This window comes from Chelonia mydas, chromosome 2, assembly GCF_015237465.2.
Source record: "Chelonia mydas isolate rCheMyd1 chromosome 2, rCheMyd1.pri.v2, whole genome shotgun sequence".
NCBI classification, from domain to species: domain Eukaryota; kingdom Metazoa; phylum Chordata; order Testudines; family Cheloniidae; genus Chelonia; species Chelonia mydas.
The window spans coordinates 174284336-174305563 of record NC_057850.1 but is presented as its reverse complement, the minus strand read 5'-3'; the positions used below and the strand labels follow the sequence as shown (position 1 = coordinate 174305563).

General features: G+C 44.4%; 1 protein-coding gene across 6 annotated transcripts in view; it reads right to left on the bottom strand.

The window, feature by feature from the left end:
* The window catches only part of KIAA0895 (KIAA0895 ortholog), a 43655-nt gene that overhangs the window by 3788 nt on the left and 18639 nt on the right, over positions 1 to 21228 (bottom strand). For all 6 annotated transcript variants that reach the window (XM_027828175.3, XM_043540603.1, XM_043540604.1 and 3 more), the window contains 4 exons: positions 11204 to 11347; positions 9994 to 10126; positions 8588 to 8893; positions 7871 to 7968 (listed from right to left, as the gene is read on the bottom strand). In XM_027828175.3, the coding sequence (XP_027683976.1) occupies positions 7871 to 7968; positions 8588 to 8893; positions 9994 to 10126; positions 11204 to 11347 (681 nt within the window). The remainder of the gene's footprint in view (positions 1 to 7870; positions 7969 to 8587; positions 8894 to 9993; positions 10127 to 11203; positions 11348 to 21228) is intronic.

Sequence of the window (21228 nt, the reverse complement as noted above, 5' to 3'; positions counted from 1 at the left end):
ACACCTGCTTGTGCACAGATAAGTCTTCTGAGCTACAGTGGAAAAATAAATCCTGATAAAAGAGAACAAGCACAGGCTAATCCAAGTCAAATGGGAGACTTACTGTTTAAAAGGACCATAAAAAGGGAAGATCTGCATTACAGCCTGACTAGTGTAAATATGGAAACATCTAAAAAGCCAAACACTGGCTCAAGTTAACTGGCTGTGTGCAGGGAAGCTATGTGGAAAGTTGCAGGAAATGGACTCTTTCCCCTAACTCTGGGGACACGGCCCTGAGCACTGCTGTGTACAAGGTAGGACGGCTGAGGTTAGATGCCTACAAGATGTCACAAGTTGAGTGGCCCCTTTTAAGAGGAAGTGGTGTCCAGTGCACCTGTGATTCATCAGCTACCTCCCACATGAGTTTAAGTGAAGGCCTTGGGCCTGAGAGGGTTCCAGTCAGGAAAGAACCAGGTGAGAGGTGCCCGACAGCCTGAGGGTACAGCTACGCCGCAATAAAAAAACCTGCAGCGCCAAGTCTCACAGCCTGGGTCAACTGGCTCAGGCTTATAGAGCTTGGGCTGTGGGGCTAAAAACCGCAGTGTAGACGTTCAGGCTCGGACAGGAGCCTGGGTTCTGAGATTCATCCCCCTTGTGCGGTTTCAGAGCCTGGGATCCAGAAATTTTTAGTCCCACCGCCTGAGCCCAGCAAGCCCAAGTGTGACCCAGCCCAGCAGCGGCCACGCTGCAGTTCTTTTACTGCTGTGTATACATACCCTGAGAGAGCCAGGCAATCAGTAGGTGAGAGCTGCCAGAGACCAGGCAACTGAGAGGTCCCTGAAGGAAGCTTTAGGTTGTTCCTGGGGGAAGGCTAAAGACAGGGGAGCAAGAAGGGTTTGCTGGCTGGTCTTCCCAAGCCAGAGGGCTGAGGGTCCATGGGGTATTAGGGATGTTCCCTATGTGAGGATGAACTCCCAGCACAGAGGCTGTGGGGGATCCAGAAAGAGCCTGGGTGTGGTGAAGATGCTGGCGTGTGGTATGTGCTATGTTGATGGACCCAAGGATGTGGCATTTTACAGACTACACACACTGGCTGTGAGAAATGGACCATGCTTGGGACTTTGGTTGTGGATTTGAAACTATGTTTTGGCAATATTCTGCCCCCTGCCCCCCGCCCCAGGAGGGTATCAGTGAGTCAAGAAAGCTTGTGTGGAGTTACTGGGGACTCCGAAGGAGGGAGACTGAAGCAGGCGCACCTGTCATGCAGTGACCTCCCGCTGGAGAGCGCTGAAGGCAGGGCCACTCTATGAGGCCGCCCTTTCAACACCCTGCCTTCAAATTTCAACCTCCTCCCTCCACAGGACAAGGAAGTCTTTATTTTTGTTTCTTACAAAAGGTCAGATTCCTATCTGACCTGAATCTACCCAGGTGCTCAATAGCTGTGATCAAACTATGCCCCAATCAAGCTGCATTTCCCCCAGCCACTGCCATCACTAAAAATGGTATTTGGCAACATTTTAGGAGGGAAAGATATGACTCACTACATAGCTCTCTCTTAATGTACTTTCACCACTTTGTGCAAGCAAATCTATTGTACTGGGTAAAAAAAAGAGATTTTTGCTTTTGAGTTTATTTTGAGGCTGATTTTTCTGTCACGCTCGCCAGATTGCTTTCCAAAAATGTGTACTTGTGACATTTTACATTCTGACTTTAAAAATTCTTGGATTTAATGCATTTAGGAATTATGTGCAATGTACGAGCTCTATTTCTGTTGTCTAGCTTAATTTGTACATGATTATCACATTCTGGGCTGTAAGGATTCTAAGATTTAATTCCTAGCTAACCACTGCAAATCTCTAAAATGGCTACTTCTCAATATTATTTCTCTCCGGGCTTCAGCCTCTTTCATCTGTTTCTCCCCTCTGGGCAGGCCAAGCGGCTTGCACCAGCACATTAGTCTTACTCTATGCATTCCTACACACTGCTGTCTTCAAAATACCAAGTAAAATGAGAAGTAGCAAAAGAGAGGACTTTTCCTGGGATTGACAAGGCTTTCAGCACTGGGGAAGGGAAGAAGATATAGAAACTCCTCAATGAGCATCATACTAAACACATTCCCATGATAAATCAGGGATTGATTTTACAGACACATTAATTTAACTATCAATAAACTGTACAAAGCAGTTATTCCATTTTGGACCCACATAGAACTTTGTATTCATGGTAGAAAAATGCCAGAGGAAAATGCATATCTTGTGATCTGTCATCTGCTCAGAATAATCCGTACATTTGCTGCAATAAGCCATGAGAACATTTTCTGATTTGCAGTGAGAATTTCCCAAGTGGATGGCAATCTTCACTATGATTGGATCCTTTACTTTTCCAAGCTCTTTCAGCAAAGCTTAATATTCTTTTTGGAACATCAATATCCTCTTTTCTTTTTTTTTTAAGTTGGTCTCATCATAACACTTCTTTATCATTTGTCAAATTCCAGTGGGAGCTTTCTGTTCATATCTGAAGGCAGAATTTGACTTTCTAAGAATAGCCACTGCTCTTACATGCCTCAGACTTAGTTTTCTTGCAAAAGATACATGTAACGAAATGTATTAAAACTATATTAAAAACCCACATTAAAAGAACACTAAAGTTGCAAATGCCAGAATGAAGGGCGTCTGTGTAACTGTACTTTGGCCCTCTTGTGTGCATACATTATGATACACTCTAATAATAATTGCATGCTCCCATGCTATGTTTTCCACAGGACCTCTGCCTCTTTCAGTGCACAGGATAGGGACAGTGCTTACTGATTCAAGATTTCTTTTAATCCTCCTCATCACTCCATGTGTAGTAGCCACAGACTACATTTATTGCACACCATATAAACCCTGCACCAACACAAAATTATTAATTTCCTCAAGGGCTTTTTTATTACATTTAATCAGTGTTATATCTCAGTGTTTCACAAACAATAATGAATTTATCTTCACAAGATCCCTGTGACATAAGGTGGTGGTACTGCCATTTTACAGATGGAGAAAAGGCACAGAGATTAAAGCCAAAATTGTCAAATGTGTTGACAAATTTTTGGTGCCCAATTTGAGGAATCTAGTGCTTGATTTTTTTTTTCCAGAGTACTTAGCATTTTTATAGCAGTTTATATGTTCAAAGCACAGCTTCCACTGACTTCATTTGCAGCTGGACGTGCTCAGTTCTTCTGCAAATCAGACCTCAGGATCTCTAGTTGGGCACCCAGAAAATGAGGAACACACAGTTAGTGATCGTGTGTGAAAAGTTTGGCTTAAAAGACTTGCATAGCATCATATATGAGTTCTATGGCAGAGACATGGATAGAATCTAATTTTCCAGGGTAGCATTCAGCTGCCTTAACCATGAGACTCTCCTTTCTTTTCCTGCAACTCCCTGCCTCATTCATTACACACCTTCCAACAGCAAATGTGGGAGGGGTCCTCCAGGAACACTACAGCTTCACACATACACCAACTCCTTTCATTCCCTGAGCCTAACCCATCCTGTGCACTATATGAGGCTGGGTCCCGTGAGAAAAATAGTATGTGATTATGTAATTGTATCCAAATGCATGCACACAAGGGGTTGCACAGGAAACCTTAATTCTGGCAGCTCCTAACTTTTTGAGCACTTGATTTTGAAACCTTATTGTTCTTTTAAAGTAGTTTTTATTCTATGTAATTTCCTAAAGTTTTAATAAAACAAAACTGCAAAATCAGAATTTAGATCATATAGAATTACGTGGGTCATTGGCATGGGACCTTTGGATCCACAGCCCAGATTTTCACCACTTTAATAGAGTATGTGGTAGCAGAAGTCGGCTATTATCCTCTATGTGGACCAGCCACTAGACACATAGGACCCTAAATAATTTTGAGAATCTGGGCCTAACTTCCACTGAAATCAATGAAATGTGGGAGCCTGTGGTGGGGCGGTGCCCCACCCCCATGCCAGATTGGGCTTCAACAGGCCAGAGCAGCTGTGCAAGGCGGCAGCCAATCAGGGAGGGCCTGTTAGAGCCAATCAGGGCTAGGCTAGGTCCTATATAAAGGCTGCCAGGAAGGGAACAGGCAGTCTCTCCCAGGCTTTCAGAGGGTGAAGTTTTGTCTCCTGTGTGAGGGCACTCGCACTCCTCCTGCCTGGTATCTGCCGGTCTGTGAACCCTGAGAAAAAGGGCCTAGCCGGTGCAAAGGGGCTGAAGGGGAAATGGCCCAGGGAGAGAGACTGACAAAAGGAGAGAAGGAGGGCAGGCAGGAAGGCTGCTGCCAAAGGGTCCCTGGGTTGGGACCCAGGGTAGAGGGTGGGCCTAGGTCCCCCCCACTTGCACTTCCACCTGGCTGTTAGGAGTGGCCATCATAGACTGCACCAGACCCCTGCCAAAAGGGGTTAGACTTTGGGGTGTAGTTGGCTATTGTGGCTGGGGCAAAGAGAAGGACTGCTGATAACACCAAACCCCAGGAAGGAGGTGAGACCAGAGCAGGGGGCACTGCTGGAGGGCAGTGTCCTGAAGAGGATGCTGGGAGCAATGTGGGTCGATGGGATTAGCTGGGATGCTAATCTAGGGTGAGAGACGGACGGGCCACCACTGGTGAGGGTGCTCTGCATGAACTGAGCTAATTCCCAGAGTGAACAGCAGGAGGTGCTGCGGTGGTGAGTCCCAACCCTGTCACAGAACCTAAATATCTTTGAGGGTCTGGGCCACAGTTTGCAAGTGGGTTTCACACCTATTTGCTGACAGCAGAGGAATGCTGAACTCGGGACTCCTGGGTTCAGGTCTAGGTTCTGAAGGGGAGTGTGTTCAAAATGGTTATAGATCTTTCAGCCCCCACCCCCCAATGCCCCATTCCTCCTATCCCCCTCTGCTTGTCTTCCCTCACCCTTTTCCATTCAAGCTAGTCTACTTCCTCCAACTCTTCTTTGTTGCCTGGGTGCCAATAAGCGGAACACTGAGTGCAAAGGGAAAATAGTAGCGCTGCTCTCAGTTCCAGTGCCTGATGCCACAGTGGCCCCTGGCAACCAGAAGGAGTGATTGCAGGAAAACACCCTGGTCAGCCCCAGCAATGCTATGACAGCGCATGCTCAGCTGCAGCCTTACCAATACCCACAATTTGATTATTTTAAAGACCCAGCTACTGGAGTCCGCTTATTACCTGAAAAATCTCAGTTTTCATTAAAATAAAAATACGTTTCTAGCCCAAAGAAAACCACTAACCTTAAATAATCCAACACCAGAAGACAAAAGGAACAAAATTTATTATTTTAAACATCTCATCATTTTTAAGCCAATGTCCTGATTTTTGAGGGGCTTGACTTGTGGATATTTTTTTTTGTTAAACACTGAGGGTTAGTAGTACTGCAGTCATTCTGCAGGGATGGCACATGATCAGTTCGCCTGGCACACAGGAACTCTGGGGATTGAAGTCCACAGAAAGAACCTTCAGAAAATAATGCTGCCAGCCTCTAAAACACATCTGTTGAGTATGTGTGAACTGTGATTTTTTTTTTCCAGAGGCTTATAACTTAACAGGGAAATCACAAAGGCATCAAAAAGCACATCCTTGATACCAGAGTGACTTCCTGTCAAATTTCACATCTCTGCTCCAAACCATGGAAGCACGGCAGCTGTAAGAATTTTTTAATATGGGCAAAACAACATATTTTCCCCTAACCAACAGCTGACCTGTTTTGATGGAAACTTTCCCAAAAAAGTCAGCCTAAGGTAGACCCTCACTGTGGACAATTTTAGCCCAAATGGTAAGGTCCAGCAGTTAGAAACAACTGAAAATAGATTCTTATCATGGAAAATGTTAGACAACCTTGACTACAGATATTGCTACCACGGACACCTATAAATAAAGTCCATTTGTCACATGTCCACCCAATGTGACACATTATTTATATAGCTTAATATAATATGGATCAAATGTAACTCCAGTGGATTTGGCCCATTGTGTATTTCTGAAATGGTTTGCAAACAAGAAAGCCAAACCACTTGGTAACATCTATATGTCAATGACTTCTCTGTTATAGTTTCCTTGTTGGTTGTATACTACTAACCACATCTGCTTTCTCTCCATATAAAGTACTTCCCTATAATTTTCTCTGGAGGGCAGGAAGCAATTTATGACCTGAGTCAAATATTCCTGACCATGCTTCTGAAATGGAGCAAAGGCCTTGGGTAGACCAAGGTCATTCACTGGCTCTCCTAGACATCAGTCCCTGACGTTTCCAGCCCCTTCAAATACGAGGAATTCGTTCTAGCCTTCCTGAAGCTATGTAGAGAATGAGGTAACATCAAATTAAGTTTTCAAGTGCACAGCAAGAAGCCTGCCAGCGGTTATCACTGAAACTGTGGTGAAACCACTACATGGAAATATTACCAGTGTGCCCCACTACTGCAGGGTCCAGACAATGGACCACATGGCTAGCGGCAGCTAAGAGAGAGGAACCTTGCTTGCAGAGGACTCTGCTTAAAGTGGAACTCAGTAGATTTTGTGGGAAAGTCTGTTTTAGTGGTTTCTGCAAAACTTGTACATTGAGGCAATTTCTACAATTTCATGTAATTCCTCCCCCTGCCCGCCCCCAGCTGACACCCAAAGGGCCAACGCATTGGTCTGTATGTCTACAGTGCATCTGGGAGCAAGCCTCCCAGACCAGGTAGACAGATTCATGCTAACACGCTGAACGTAGCAGTGTGGACGTTGCTGCATGGCCAGACACTTGAGCTCGCCACCTGAGCTCTGGCCAGGGGGCCAGGTGGGTCCTGAATGTGGCTGGGGCTCTAGGTGCTAATATAATACAAGCAATAATAGCACCCATTTATAGATAACTTCTGTGTCTCAGTATGCTCATGTCTACACTGCAGCTGGAAATGAGCCTTCTAGCCCAGGTAGACTGATCTAAGCTAGCTTTACGTGAGCTAATGAACTAAAAATAGCGGTGTGGATGCTGTGACACCAGCAGATGCTCAGTATAGCCGCCCCCCCAGCTCAGACCCAGGCAGTTGGGTGGGCTTAAGAGCCCAAGTTTCCACTGGTGCTGCAACACTCATACTGCTCTTTTTAGCACGGTAGCTTGAACCCCGCTAGTGCAGTCTGTCTAGCCAGGATGGGGGGCTCGCTCCCAGCTGGAGTGTAGACTTACCCAGAGATGTTAAGTGACTTGCCAAGTTGGGAGCAGAGCCCAGGATTCCTGACCCTGTGTCCTCCTTCAGCTACTAGATCACACTTCCTACTCTCATCTGAAAGTCAAATCTCACATTGGGGTTATGAACTGGTGGCTACTTCCCTGTATGTGCAGTTAACGCTGCAACTGGGCTAAAGGAAACTTCTGTCTGCAAATACGTTACCTGCCATTGTTACAAACACCTAAGATAAAAATGATTTCAAGAGAGAGAGAGACATTATTTCTTTTTTATTTCATTTGTGTACTTTGTAGATTTGACAGCACTTTGTGTAAGTCTGCCCATTGCTCCTGTTGTTGCAGTGCAAAAGGCCCATGCAAACAGGGAGGAGAAAAACATTTTTAAAAAACAGAGAAATGTGACTGTAAAACCACAATCTGTCAGGTATAGGGTGGTAGGAACCTGACAGGAAGGTATAGGTCCTGAAAGTACTTCTGACTTACTATTTGAAATTGACTATATTTCAAGTTGGTAGTGTCTCTTTACTATAATGTACAGTGATGTCTGATTTTACACACAGTGGAGATTCAAAATCAAGGTGATGCAAAGGGCACAGCACATTTTAAGACAACACCTACAGGAAGTGATCCTATCATGTTCATGCAATTTAACAACTATTTAGGAAAGTGCTTATTAAAATGATACTACTATTGCTTCTGTTCGGAGATCGATTCCACTCACCTTTCCAAGAGCCATCAGCAAGTGGAAATCGATAGACTCCCTGTATCTTAGGATTTGGAGGATGCCATCCAAGTATACCTGATCCTTACTGAAGCAGCCTAAAGGAATCAGAGTCATGGTATTGTTTTCACAATTTTTCAAAGCAATGCATTTGCCAAAAGTAATTGTACCCAAAATTACTTTACTTCCTGCCATAGGTATTTTTGTCCCAGGACTTGCAAAATTTACCTGACACCCATTGGCTAAAGGATTAAGCCTACTTGAAAGACACTAAGCAAAGGCACCGACCGTTAGGCAGACTGGCTTACTGGGAATCTCACCGTGTAAGGCAGGGAGCTGAGCAGCTTTAAAACCCCGGGTCACATAAATTTGCAGCACTATCATAACAAGCTCTGCCCAGGGCATAAAAAACAAGGGAGGGCAAACTGTGAACCTAAAGGTCTTGACAGTGCCTTCTTTAACATCCATTAAAAATTCCTTTACCAAATCACTTTGAAAGTAGTGGGGAAAAATACTGTTTTTCATCTCAATCATTGTTTTAAATGAAGGATCCTTGCCACTTTATAGAATCCATTTTAGAAAACAAAGAGTTTAACTTTTCCACAATCCTTTGCATAAATCCTATCACCTGCCACCAGAGCTGCAGAGGCCCCTTATTTTGAGCACAGCTTTTAGAGAATGAGGATGGAATGTGCTCAAGCTACACAGGAAACCAACCTGGCTGGGAAGTATCAGTCCACCCTCTCTTGGCTCGTACACAGTAATCCCACCTAGTGTTGGGGTCCTTGACAAATCTCCCCACATCCTGGAAGAGTTGACTGAAGGACATTTGGCTAGCTTGATAGACAGTGTAGTAGAGAAGGGCAGCCCTCCATAGAAAGGGGTCTTTTCGGAACAGGACACTGTGAATACTCGCCAGGCCTTCTTCAGTAGGGTTGATTGGCTTTAACCCAAGCTTTTTACGTCCATTCCAATTGCACCAAGGCTGGCTGTTGTTGTTAATACCTCGAAAATAATGAGTTCCTAAAAGGAAAGAAGCAGAGAGCTTAGAACAGTAACAACCAGTGTCTCAAATAATAGTACAATAGCTACCACAGGAGCTAACTAAGTTTAGGACCCAACTTCAGGATTCTCACCTATTGGGACAATGGGGGACTGGGAAAGGAGGTAACTTTGGCCTTGATAACTGTGGAGAACGTAATCAATGGTAATTAAACGAGTGGAATCACAATCATCTAAGTGCCAACAGTGTAGGGTGTCCACTGGGTGATTCCAGCAGAGATTTTCAAAAGGATCTACGGGATTTAGAAGCAAAAAACCCATTGAACATTGGTGGAACTTTATGCTCCTAAATCCCTACAGGGAGATTTTTCAGAAGCGTCTAACCCACCCACATTTCTCTAGTGTAGAGAAGGCCTTGCTGTGGATGGGAAGTGGTGAGAACAGAGGAGGGAAGATTCAACATGCACTAGTATTTCTTTCCCCTTGAGGCTGATCATAGAGCATTACTGCAGTTGTAGAGGAGGCTGTTGCCCTGGAATAAGAGAGTAGTTATACCAGTGGTGCAGGGCATTCACAGGCATAAAACCTAAAAGAGTAACTTGGTCAAAGCCATTGGATTTCATCTGGGTTTGGTCTACTAAACTGGGGCAGGTTCACCCAAAACCTAGAAAAAGTTTGAGAAACTTTCTGCTATCCTGAGCTAAATGTTTGTAACTATTCTATGTTATAGAGGTTTTTATACCATGCTCATCACTGTAGTGTCTGAGTGCCCTTCCAGCAGTGCATTAAGCAATATGACTACTACACATATGTTGTATTGTTTGTTCTCTCATCCTCTCCCCAGATAACTCAAAAAGGGGGATTTGCACAGATTTGGGGTTCACTGGCAACATTTCTCACATCTACATCTCTCAAGGTACTAGTTGGGTGTTTTAGTTCTGCTGTATACTACAATTATAAATAGTCCTTTCTTATGCTTTACCACGTCTACGTAACAGGAGCCAGAACTCCTTTTGGGTTTGTACAACGCCTAGCACATTGTCCGTGTTACTGAAAACAAGTAATAAATAGGAATGCACATATTCACTCTGGCATGAAGAATTCAAAACATGTGTCCATACCTATTTCATGCCTCAGCATCCCTTCTAGCCAGTGCTCACGTGCAGTGGAAACATTGATAGTCAGAGTTGGGCGGCCATTCACCACTGTCATTGAGGCACGAGAAAGCAGGTCCTCAGTGAGATGAACTACAATCTAAGGAGAAAGGAAAGCCTGAGGCATAAAAAAGTTCTTTTCCTTTCCCGCTTTTTGCCGCTTCTATTCTCCCTCTCACTCCCCCAGCGCTCTGTCTGGACTCGGTCATATGCTGCTCAAGGCTCTTCCCAACAAGAGGCAAATTACCCGTGTTAAGGTTTTGTGTCTCTAGAAAGGTTCTGTTCCCCTGTGCCTGTGTGAAGCCTCACTGACTTCAGTGGGACTTCGCATGAATATAAGGGTTCAGACATGCAAATTAGATGGCAGAATTGGAACCTAACTGTCCTAGAGGGGAAACAGTGAAACTGACTGAACAAAAAGTGCGGTCAAATGCGCGAAGTTAACAGACTAAGAAAAGAGAAAATAAATTCTCTTTTAAGTCATTTATTGGAAACTTGTATATTACTAGTAGCAATAGAAGGTAAATTTAAAAAAAAACAACCTTGACAAACAGGTACTTGTTTGTCAGAGGTTTTTTTTTTTAATTATAATTATATATACCAATGAGGTCTATCCGGTAAAATTCAAAATCCAGCACAGCTCTCCTGTTTAAACCTAATTCAGCATAAATGTATACAACAGGAATAAGAAATATAGGAAGCAGCAAAAAAAAGCTTTGCAATATAAGATGACTGCAAATTAGAGGAGTTTGTGCTGTGATACGGCATTAGAAAAACTCAGCGCAGGTTAGGGCAGACATACACAGTAGTGACTAAATGGGGATGTGCTACGCTACAACTAACTGAAAGGATAAGGGAGGAGAGTTGTTATGTCAGGTTCACCTCCAAGTAATAGAATGAAATTAAGAATGGGAACACATAATTCAAATAGCAGGAAAGCTTCCTGATGTACTCTATTCCACAGTGTAATAATCTCCCAAGAGAAGTAGTTGGAAGCCACATTGTTTAGATCATTTAAAACTAGAATGGACAAACCCATTAGAAAATATATTGTAAGGAACAAGTCTATATTGACAAGGGATGCACTACTAGATAACCTTATAGGTCTTTTCAATCTCTAATTTCTGATTCTGTGATTAAAGGGGAAGCTTTTTCATTGATCCTGTGTGCATCCTACCTCACCAAGGCAGCCTTCTTTCACCATGTACTTCCTGACATGATTCCAAATGCGACTTTTTGGTAGCAGGCTGCCTCCAGTAGCCTGCTCAAACTTTTCATAGCTTCCATATTTCTGCAATGTCCGTTCCATAATATTGACAGACTGTAAAAGACAAAAGCATAGCAGACATAAGTGCAATAAGATTCCAGATGCAGACTAGCAATTGTATTACCTCTGTAGCTATGGGACAAATGTTTGTTTGTTCCCTTTCACTCTTACGGGATGCATTACTGAACTCCTGTAGTTACATATAAGCTATTACCCTCAGTAATCAACTTCTGTCATCTTCAGAGTCACGTATGAATGCAAATTATAGAAACATAATATATGAATGCAAATCATAGAAACATTAAGAAAAAGTTGCAGGAACCTGGTTTACTAGTCTTAGACCACCATGCCCCACACACCTAGTATTAGCTCAGTAAATGGCAACCAATTCCCTCTATGACTTTGGGAAAAGTCACTTAAACCCAGATACTCAATGGGAGTTAGGCACCTAAATACCTTTGAGGATCTGGGCCTCTTTGTCTCAATGTCCCCATCTGTAAACCAGAGATGAAAATACATCCTTCCCTACTCACAGGGATGTTCTGAGGGTTAAGGAGTTAGCACTTCTCTCATTCAATGTACAAATGTGAAGCATTATTACAATCTCTCTGTTTATTTTTTGGTATTTTTTAACTTAGAAGTGCTGAATCATGACAGAGCATTCCTGATGATGACTGATATTTTAACCCCTCTGTACAATGGATGCATGTGTTTGGAGAGATGAAATGTGAAGGACTGGGAAATCTGTTCACAGTTTTCCCATTTAAATATAGAACTATTTTTTCTTACAAGCACAAGAAAGGAGGCAAGAACACTTGGCACACAAACTGATATTAAGTGTATTTATCTGGAAATGCTTACACTTTGTTGCTGAAAACAGAACTGAATATATCTAGCACTGCACAGTGTTCAGCCCTGTATGATGGGAACTGAGGTTACTGTGGCTGAAGATCTTATAGGAGAGATGGGGATAGCCCAATTTATTTTCAAATATGTCATTTAGTGCACTCCAAAGACAATAAAATACTTATAAGGATCAATTTTATGATATCCAGAGATATGTCAACTTTAGTAGGAATGCTTTAGCAGTAGCAAAGCAGGGAAGAGAACTCCTTCAGAGACAGGATGACGGAGGAGAATTAAATTTGTTGGGAGAATTTTTACAAAGAGCTCCCAGGAACTCCATCCAGCATATCACTGCCAGTATTGCCAACCACAAATGTTAAAAAATCATGAAATTGACTTAACAATCATGAGATTTTTAAAAATGGTTTGAGTTCTTTTTATTTCCCTGCTGATTTTTGAGCCTTTAGGGTTCGTTTGGGTCACATTTTCAAGCTTTTCTCTACAACCATCAGACCTAGAAATCTCCTTTTTTTTAAAAAAAAAGCTGAGATTCTCATATGTTCACAAGACTCCCAGAGCTGGAGCTTTCAGACAAACATGAAATATGAGACTTGCTATAAAACTATGAGAGGTGACAATGTTGCACTGGACTGTTTATAGAAAGCTACCCGTCTAAGATGATGTGACATCATTTCAAATATATTCCTCCAATATTTCTTGTTGCTCCCTTATTTCAGGCCTGATCCTAGTGCCCTCAAATACAGGTAATATGAATGGGATTTCCGGGTCTGCACCATTTTACAGGACTTGGCCTTGAGTAAGTATCACTGAGGCTAGGATTAGACTGCAGTCACTGGGCGTGATTGTAGTTTGTATAGACATACCCCAAGCTAGCTTTAATCTAACTTACTCAGGTCCCAGAGTAGTGAAGTGTAGCAGTGCACACTTCAACGTGGGCTAGCCCCGCAAGTAATTACCCATGCTTTCAACTGACGTGCATGCTGCCACAGCTTCACTGTTCCATGACCTGAGCTAGCTAGATTAAAGCTAGCTTGGGTATGTTGACTCGAGCTGCAATCTTGAAGTGTAGACATAGCCTTAGTTTCTTGCAAAAATGAGATTTTAATGTTTTAATTATGAGAACTGCATCTGCAAACTGTGTTGCTGGTTATAGGTCTGCTCCTTCAAGATGCTGGAACCTCCCTGAAGAATAGCTGAATGTCTTCTGTTCACACTGAAGTTAGGAGGAACTCAGCACCTTCCCTTGGGGAGAGGATCAAAGCGAGAAGGAACCATACTTTACCAATGTTAGTCACATTGCTAAGCCTTAGTGTATTACTGGAAGGTGCCCAGATGCTACAATGATAAGGGCACTATAAGAACCTATATAAAATAGATTAGAACAGGACTGAGCCTTACCACATGAATACTGCAAATATACCACTAATAATAATGGGAAACTCAAGACTTTTTTTAAAATGCTCTGACTCCCAGTACACTGAGCTAATAAGGTGACCATGCACACCATTTGCGACTAGATTGTTCTGATATTTGGGGAACTTGGTGGGTAGACTTACTGTCCACAAAATATGATTAATTTAGAAACTTACACAGGTACAGATAGTCTTGTTTTGTTTTAACTAAAACTGAGCAATGCCAAACAATCATCATTGGAACACACTATAATGTTATACATGAGACACTCTTTAAGTATTGTAGCTCTTGGCTGAACAAGAGAGAGATTCTCTGAATGCTGAACAAATATTCCACACCATTTCCGATATTTTCCTATGATGAAGCTTAGAATGCTGCCTCTCACACTTATTACAGTATCCGAAGGGCCTCCTGTAAGATCTGAAGGCTCTAGTCAACTATGGCTATCAGCAGCATAGTTTACTAAATTTAGCTCTAACGAAGCCATTCTTTTATTTCTATACAAAATAATAGAAATATTTTTTGTATAGGTTCAGGGGCAAAGGATATATCTGTGTATTATGTGTACAGTAATTAGCATGACCTTTCCTCCCTAACAGACATCAGCGCCTGATTTGCCAAATCAAGTTATTTACTGAACTGTTTTATAAGTGACGTGAGTGGAGTGAATAATAATCTGGACAGCATAGGAGTACGTGAGATAAAAAGGAAGTTTTCATTATCGTTGGAGCAACCTGGCCAGATCCTCAGGTACATGCAGCTACGTTGTGCAGCACTGCCAGCACAATCCGTCCCCAAGGTCAGAGTATCTGGCCTTGGAAAGCTCACTCCAGTATAAGCAGGATCTTTAGTGCTTTAAAGCCATGTAGAGGCTTTTACACCATCCCCAACTCCCTCCTGCTGCTGGAGCAGAGCAAAGTGGCCAGAAGGCCCCATACCATATTAATGGCCCATACAAGCTGCAGTTTCAGCCCACTGAGGCCATCTGCAGCTGGCACACATTAGAGAAACCCTCAGCTGTTCTAACTTACATTGGATAACTGGCCCTGCTCTGGACAGTCCCAGGATCAGGGGACTGCAAAGGTGAGCCTTAAGTCACCGTTGCCCTCCCCTTCAGACAAGAGACCCCTGGATCTGGCCAATAACCAGCAATAGAACACTTAGAGTTTTCTCCTGTGCCCCCTTCAGCCAATGGGATTTCTGTCATTGATTTCAGTGGGAACTGGATCAGGTCCCATTACCAACAAACACACCAGTGAGTAGCAGTAGTTCATGTGTTTTAATTTTTAAAAAGATTTTCTTGTAAAACCTGAGGTGATTATATATGTGTGTGTGAGCATATATACAGCATAAAATCATGCATACGTCTCAGGTTTATGATGGCATCACAAACCACTTTACTTTGGCTCTTGTGGTTACTGAGATGTTGTTCGACCCCTGGAATGTGTGTGTAGAGCTGTACAGTTCAGTGCTCAACAGAGGGTGAAGCTTCTCTTTTGAAATGATGGTATGGAAAATAAATCCTACAGATAGGAAAACCATGAAGCTATGGAAACACTGCCTCAGCTGTAGTAAACTGGAGTAACTCTGACTTCAACGGAGTTACACCAGTTTGCACCAAATGAGGATAATTTTGAACATTCAAATAAAGTTTAGTTAGTTCTGTTGTTTTCACTCGTATGTTCATTGGCTTATTTGAGAGGTATAGGACTGAGTGACGAGAACTATGACTGGATGTGTGTACCAAAAGTCTGATCCAAAACCTACTGAAGTCAGTGGGAATCTTTTCAGTGATTTCTGTGGAGTTTGGATCAGACCTATATAGATGCCCAGTTGTGAGTGGGTCTAACGGGTAAGCGAAGTTTAGAGGAATTGCCCTACATTAATAACTGAGTTATTTCTCTTGCAACAGATCAGGTCAATTCACCTTATTTAAAAATGACCTCAGACAGATTATGTGCTAGTTTGTTTTTAAGGGAGGAATATGAGTTCCTTAAAGGTGGAATAATTTGCTTGCTTCTCACAGACCAAATCTTTATTATTAGACCCTATTCTTCCTGGGTAAAACCCTTGTGCGGAAGGGCAAGCACAAGGCCTATACATCAATGAAGTAGAGCGATCACCTTTTCAGAAGGCAAAAGCAGGACACAAGCAGGAGCCCCCTGCTCCACCTCTTTCCCCTGAGGGCCTGCCCTGTGGCCAGCCCAGAAGCTGGAGTCAGGCCATGGTAAGAGGAGCCTGGGCCACTGTGGGGAGCCTCGGACCCTCCACCAGCCCTGGGTGGGGGGAACACAGTGTCTGAGAGCAGCTCCTGGCCCATGTCCCCCACCAGATGTACTGCCCACGGCAGGTGGAGGGTTCAGGGCTCCCCACAGCAGCCCAGGGTCCCTGGGTGTCTCTTACCATTGCCAAGCTGGCCACAGGGGAGGGGCTTAGGGGTTGAAAGAAGAAGCAGGGGTGGGACATCGTGGAAAGGGGGGGCTAAGGCTCACCTCAGCACTCCCCCCACTGGGAAGAGGCTGGCACTTAGGGTTGCCAACTTTCTAATTGCAGAAAACCGAACTCGCTTGTCCCGCCCCTTCCCAGAGCCCCGCCCCTACCTCACCCCTGCTCACTCCATCCTCCCTCCCTCCCTCCGTCACTCACTCTCCCCTTGCTCACTCGCTCATTTTCACCGGGCTGGGGCGGGTGGTTGGGGTGTAGGAGGGGGTGAGGGCTCCATCTGGGAGTGCCGGCTCTGGGGTGGGGCCGCGGATGAGGGGTTTGGGGTGCGGGAAGGGGCTCCAGGCTGGAGCCAAGGGGTTTGGAGTGTGGGAGGGGGCTCCAGGTTGGGTCAGGGGATTGGGGTGGAGGAGGGGGTGAGTTCTGGGAGTGTGGGCTTTGAGGTGGGGCCAGGGATGAGGGGTTTAGAGAGCAGGAGGGGGCTCCAGGCTGAAGCAAGGGATTGGGGTGTGGGAGGGGGTATGGGCTCTGGGCTGGAGGTGCGGGTTCCGGGGTGGGGCCAGAAATGAGGGATGCAAGATGAGGGAGGGGGCTCCGGGCTGGGGCAGGGGGCTGAGTGAGGGAGGGGGTGAGGGCTCCAGCTGGGGGTGCAGGTTCCAGGGTGGGGCTGGGAATGAGGGGTTTGGGGTGCAGGAGGGGGCTCTGTGCTGGGGCCAAGGGGTTTGGAGTGCGGGAAGGGGCTCCGGACTGGGGCAGGGGGTTGGGGTGTGGGAGAGGGTGTGGGGTGCGGATGGTGCTGAATTCAGATGGCTCCCAGGAAGCAGCGACATGTCTCTCTAGCTCATATGTGGAAGGGCGGCCAAAGGGCTCTGCGTGCTTCCCCTGCCCGCGAGTGCTACTCCCACAGCTCCCATTGACCATGGTTCCTGGCCAATGGGAGCCTGTGGAGCCCCTATGGATGCCTAGAAGCCAGAGGGACATGCCGGCCACTTCCCAGGGGCCGCGCAGAGCTGGACCGGGAGCCTGCCTGCCCCGCTGGCACAGCAGCCAATTGGACGTTTAGCGGCCCGCCAGGATCCCTTTGCGACTGGGTGTTCCGGTCGAAAATTGCTGGCTGTTAGCAATTCTCAGGATCAGGGGATAAAAGCAAAAAAGAAATCTAATACTCCTGAGGGCATTCTGCACCAAAAAATTAAAAATTCTGCACACAATATTTTAAAATTCTGCAAAGTTTATTTGTCAAATAAATGTGGAGGCGCAAGGATGACCCTTCCCCAGAAACACCCCAGGGCCCTGCCCCTCCATGCCAGGTGCACCAGGTGTGTGCAGGCAGGCACAGCAAGGGAGGATCCAAGTGTGGAGGGGCTCAGTGTGGGGGGATCCAGGTGTGGGTTGAGAGGGTTCTGTGTGGGGCAATCTGGGTGTGGGCAGCTCAGTGGTGGATCCGGGTGCAGGGATGGGTGGGTCTGGATACACAGGGGCTTGTTAGGGGGTTCTGGGTGCAATGGTAATGGGACTCAGCAGGGGAGTCCAGGTGAAGATGGCTGGGGCTCAGTGGGGGGGTCTGGGTGTGGGGGGATAGAGCTTGGCAGGGGGGTTTGGGTTTGGGGAGCTCAGTGAGGGGGTCCAGATGCTGGGGAAGTGGGGTTCAGTGGAATGGGATCCAGGTGAAGCTGGTTGGCGATCGGTGGGGGGATCTGGGTGCAGGTGGATCATTGGGGGGCCCAGGTGCGGGGAGGGGGGAGGCTCAGTGGGAGAGTTTCAGTATGAGGGGGTCTGGATGCACAAGGGATGGGTGGATGGGGGAGCAGCTACCTGTACAGTGATCCCTCCCCTTGCAACTGAGGAGTGATGGGTGCAGGAAGCACGGAAGGGGAGAGTTTGCAGAGCTTCCTACAGCCAGGGGAGAAATCTGGATACCGTGCAGGGGAAGAGGGAGTCCCATCCTCCCCAGCACAGCCAGGACTCTGAGCTGAGCCTGGCGCAGGGTAGGAGCCACCAGCTGAGTCTTCCCCAGTCCCACTCCCCGCCCCACAGTGATTTTCCTCTCTGCTGGCTGCCCCAAGCACCCGAAACATCCTGCTGGGGAGGGTCACGTGACCACTCTTGTGGTTTCCCTTTGCTTCCCCGTCAGAAAGTCATTTTTCTGCAGGGAAGCAAAGAAATATATGGGGGACATAGATTCTGTGCATGTACAGTGGTGCAGAATTCCCCCAGGAGTAACCTAAGCAACATTTCATTCTTAGTTTATAGTCCAGTTTGTTTATTAGTCAGAGAACCTGTGTGCTTTTTCCAAGTTTTTTTAAAGGCTGAATTATCAACTTGTTCTAGCCATCTTCTGATATTCATTTTAAATAGATGTTTTCCTGTCACTGTGTAGATTCTGATATGTACTCTCATGCTTGTATACATCACTTATAAGAAAAATAAGTTTCCTACCTAGTTACAGGAGTGCAGTTTACTTTCACTGAATAACCTGAATAATTCAGTATAACAGTTCTTCAGTTTCTCTTATAGTGTACCAGATCTTTTAAGATATTCATGTTACCTATTAGTTGCTATATATATCTGGATTCACTGACCAATCAATTTAATTTCACTCTTTCATTTAAACAGAATGTCTCCTTTAGTATTTTATCCTTTGGCATAGACTTCTCTTCACTGCCTTTGAAACAAGGACATTCAAGGAAGTCTGTAGGGGAAGCACCTAATATGCTAAGAACTGGGCACTTATTTATCGTCTCTGAGGCTCAAATCCCTTTGAACATGCCATAGATATCTGCATTCACAATGAAACTTAATTGACCAATAGTCTCTTATTCTGATTCCCAGCCCTCTTTTCTTCTCTCTTTCTTGTCCCCACATCTATTCAATTCCACCTCTTAAAAATGAATAGTGGATAGGTTTTACCAAAATGTATTAAGATGCTGAAAATAAGAATTTAAATGAAATTTAACAGACAGTTCTGATAGGAGAAATTACTGCACTAATTGATCAGTAAAGGCCCAACTCTCCCATCCTTACTCACACTGAATGAACTCCCTGCAGATTATAGTACTACTCAGCATAAGGGTAGCAGAATCTGTCCCTGTGCGTAAAAGCCAGTTCTCATAAATGCCAATGAGAGCTTCTCAACTGAGAGTAGATCAGGCCCTAAAACTTTCTGTCACAACTATGTTAAACTTCATAATTTAACCACAACAATAATACATTAATTATATAATAATCAGTAATAGTTTAAGCAAGAATGAACAATAGGGAGTGTTCCAGGCTAGGATCCTGCCACACCTTGAAGGGGTTGTTAGTCATGAGGCCAAAGGCAGAGCAATTCAACTCCCCAAGAAGCCGTAATATGTTGTATCAGCAAGATCCATGTATCTTTTTATCCTTGTAAGTCTAAAGTTACTCTGTGCAATTATTTATTATGACACTGCCTTTAAAAAGCTCTTAAATAATTTGATCAAAACTGTAATAAATCCTTTGTGAAAAAAGTTTCATATTTTCAATTCTGTAAATAGAAAAAAATGTTAAAATCATTCCTTTAAAAGTCAAGTCAAAGTGCTTCACACACATTGCTAAAATTGGCCTCTCTACACTCTTGTGGGGACTCGGGGAGGTAATAAATGTCCCTATTTACTAGCTGGGAAACTGATGCACAGATAGGTTACGGCCAACATTTTCAGAAGTTGCCGCTGGTTTTGAGAGCCTCAGTTTTTGGAAGTCCAATTTAAGATACCTCAGGCAGGACTCTCAGAAAGTACTGAACACCCACAACTCCCACTGACCTCACTTGTAGTTGTGGGTGCCCTGCACTTTCAAGCCCTAGAAGTCTCAAGACGAGCACACCAAGAATGGAGGCAAACAAATTAGTAGCCACTTTGGAAAATTTGGTGGTAAGTAACTAGCTCAAAGTCACACAGCAACTCAGTAACAGAGTCAGGAATGAAATCCAGGAATCCTGACTCCTGTCCCCTACTTCGATCACTCAATTTATCTTAAATAAAAATAAAAACTTTACAAAAATCTTTATTTTACATGTTTCAAGTGGCTTCCTACTCCCAAGGCTTTCCCCAATTCCTTTTTTTCTCCTCTTTTTCCACCCTAGCCACCACTTGAGGACCTTCTTTTTCATTTAATTTTTACTAGATGCTGAGTCGGAAGCAGCATGTGGCATTAGCATCATCTCTGTTGTTGGGGTGTGGAAGTGGGAGTAAGAAGGCAGTCCTCCCGCATGCTAAGGGCTGCTGAGAGATGGGTCCCAGCAATGGCTTCAACATACTGTTTCTGTCAGAACCACGTATCTCATCAGGGCTTCAGAGAGATGCTTCAAACACGAAGGGCAACGGTTCAACTTTTTTTAAAAATTAAATGAAAAAACAGCTCTCATTGGTGGGGACTAAGCCTTGTTAAGAAACAGAGATGAATAAGGAGGAGGGAGAGCTGGAAGGAATCTTAAGAGCGAAGTTGGGCAAAAGGAGTGGCAAAGATGACGAGAATAAGAACTAATCTCTAAAGCTAGGGAAGGGATGGTATCTGAAAAGAGCACGATAAATTAGAGTGATGACAAAGGGATTGAGAAGAGATTTGAGGATGTGAATGAAAATATATGTAATGCCTGGCGCTGAGTAAGTTTGTTCACAACATGAAAGCTCATAGATAAAGGAAAATAAAGAGGTTCAGTAAATGCAATTACAGGTAATCTTTAGTAGATAATCCTGCATTTTGACATGGTTTAGAGAGGAATGTTGATACTACCTGTGATGCAGTTTAGCAATAGAAGCAGCTCTGACATATGGCACTGTCCCAGAAGAATGCTCTGCCATTTAACTAATCAGAATGCAGTATTTTCTAATACTACTTCATTATAAATAGCAGTGAGGAAATTTCTTTAGAACACTGAACACAAATGAAGCTCTTGGTGACAGGAAACTCCGATCACTAATGCTAGGCTAGGAGTCTCTGTAAACCAGTGGATAGAGCACTGGCCTCAGAGTCAGGAGACCTGGGTGCTATTGCTTGTTGTGTGACCTTGAGCAAGTCACTGAACCCCTCTGTACCTCTATTCCCTATCTGAAAATGGGGTTTGTGATACTTACTAGCCATTGTAAAGTGCTTTGAAACCTATGGATCAAAAGCACTATGTAAATATTAGGTCCTCATTCCTGTGAAGAGGTGGACAGAATCCTTTGAGGATCATGAGATGAACCCTTCTT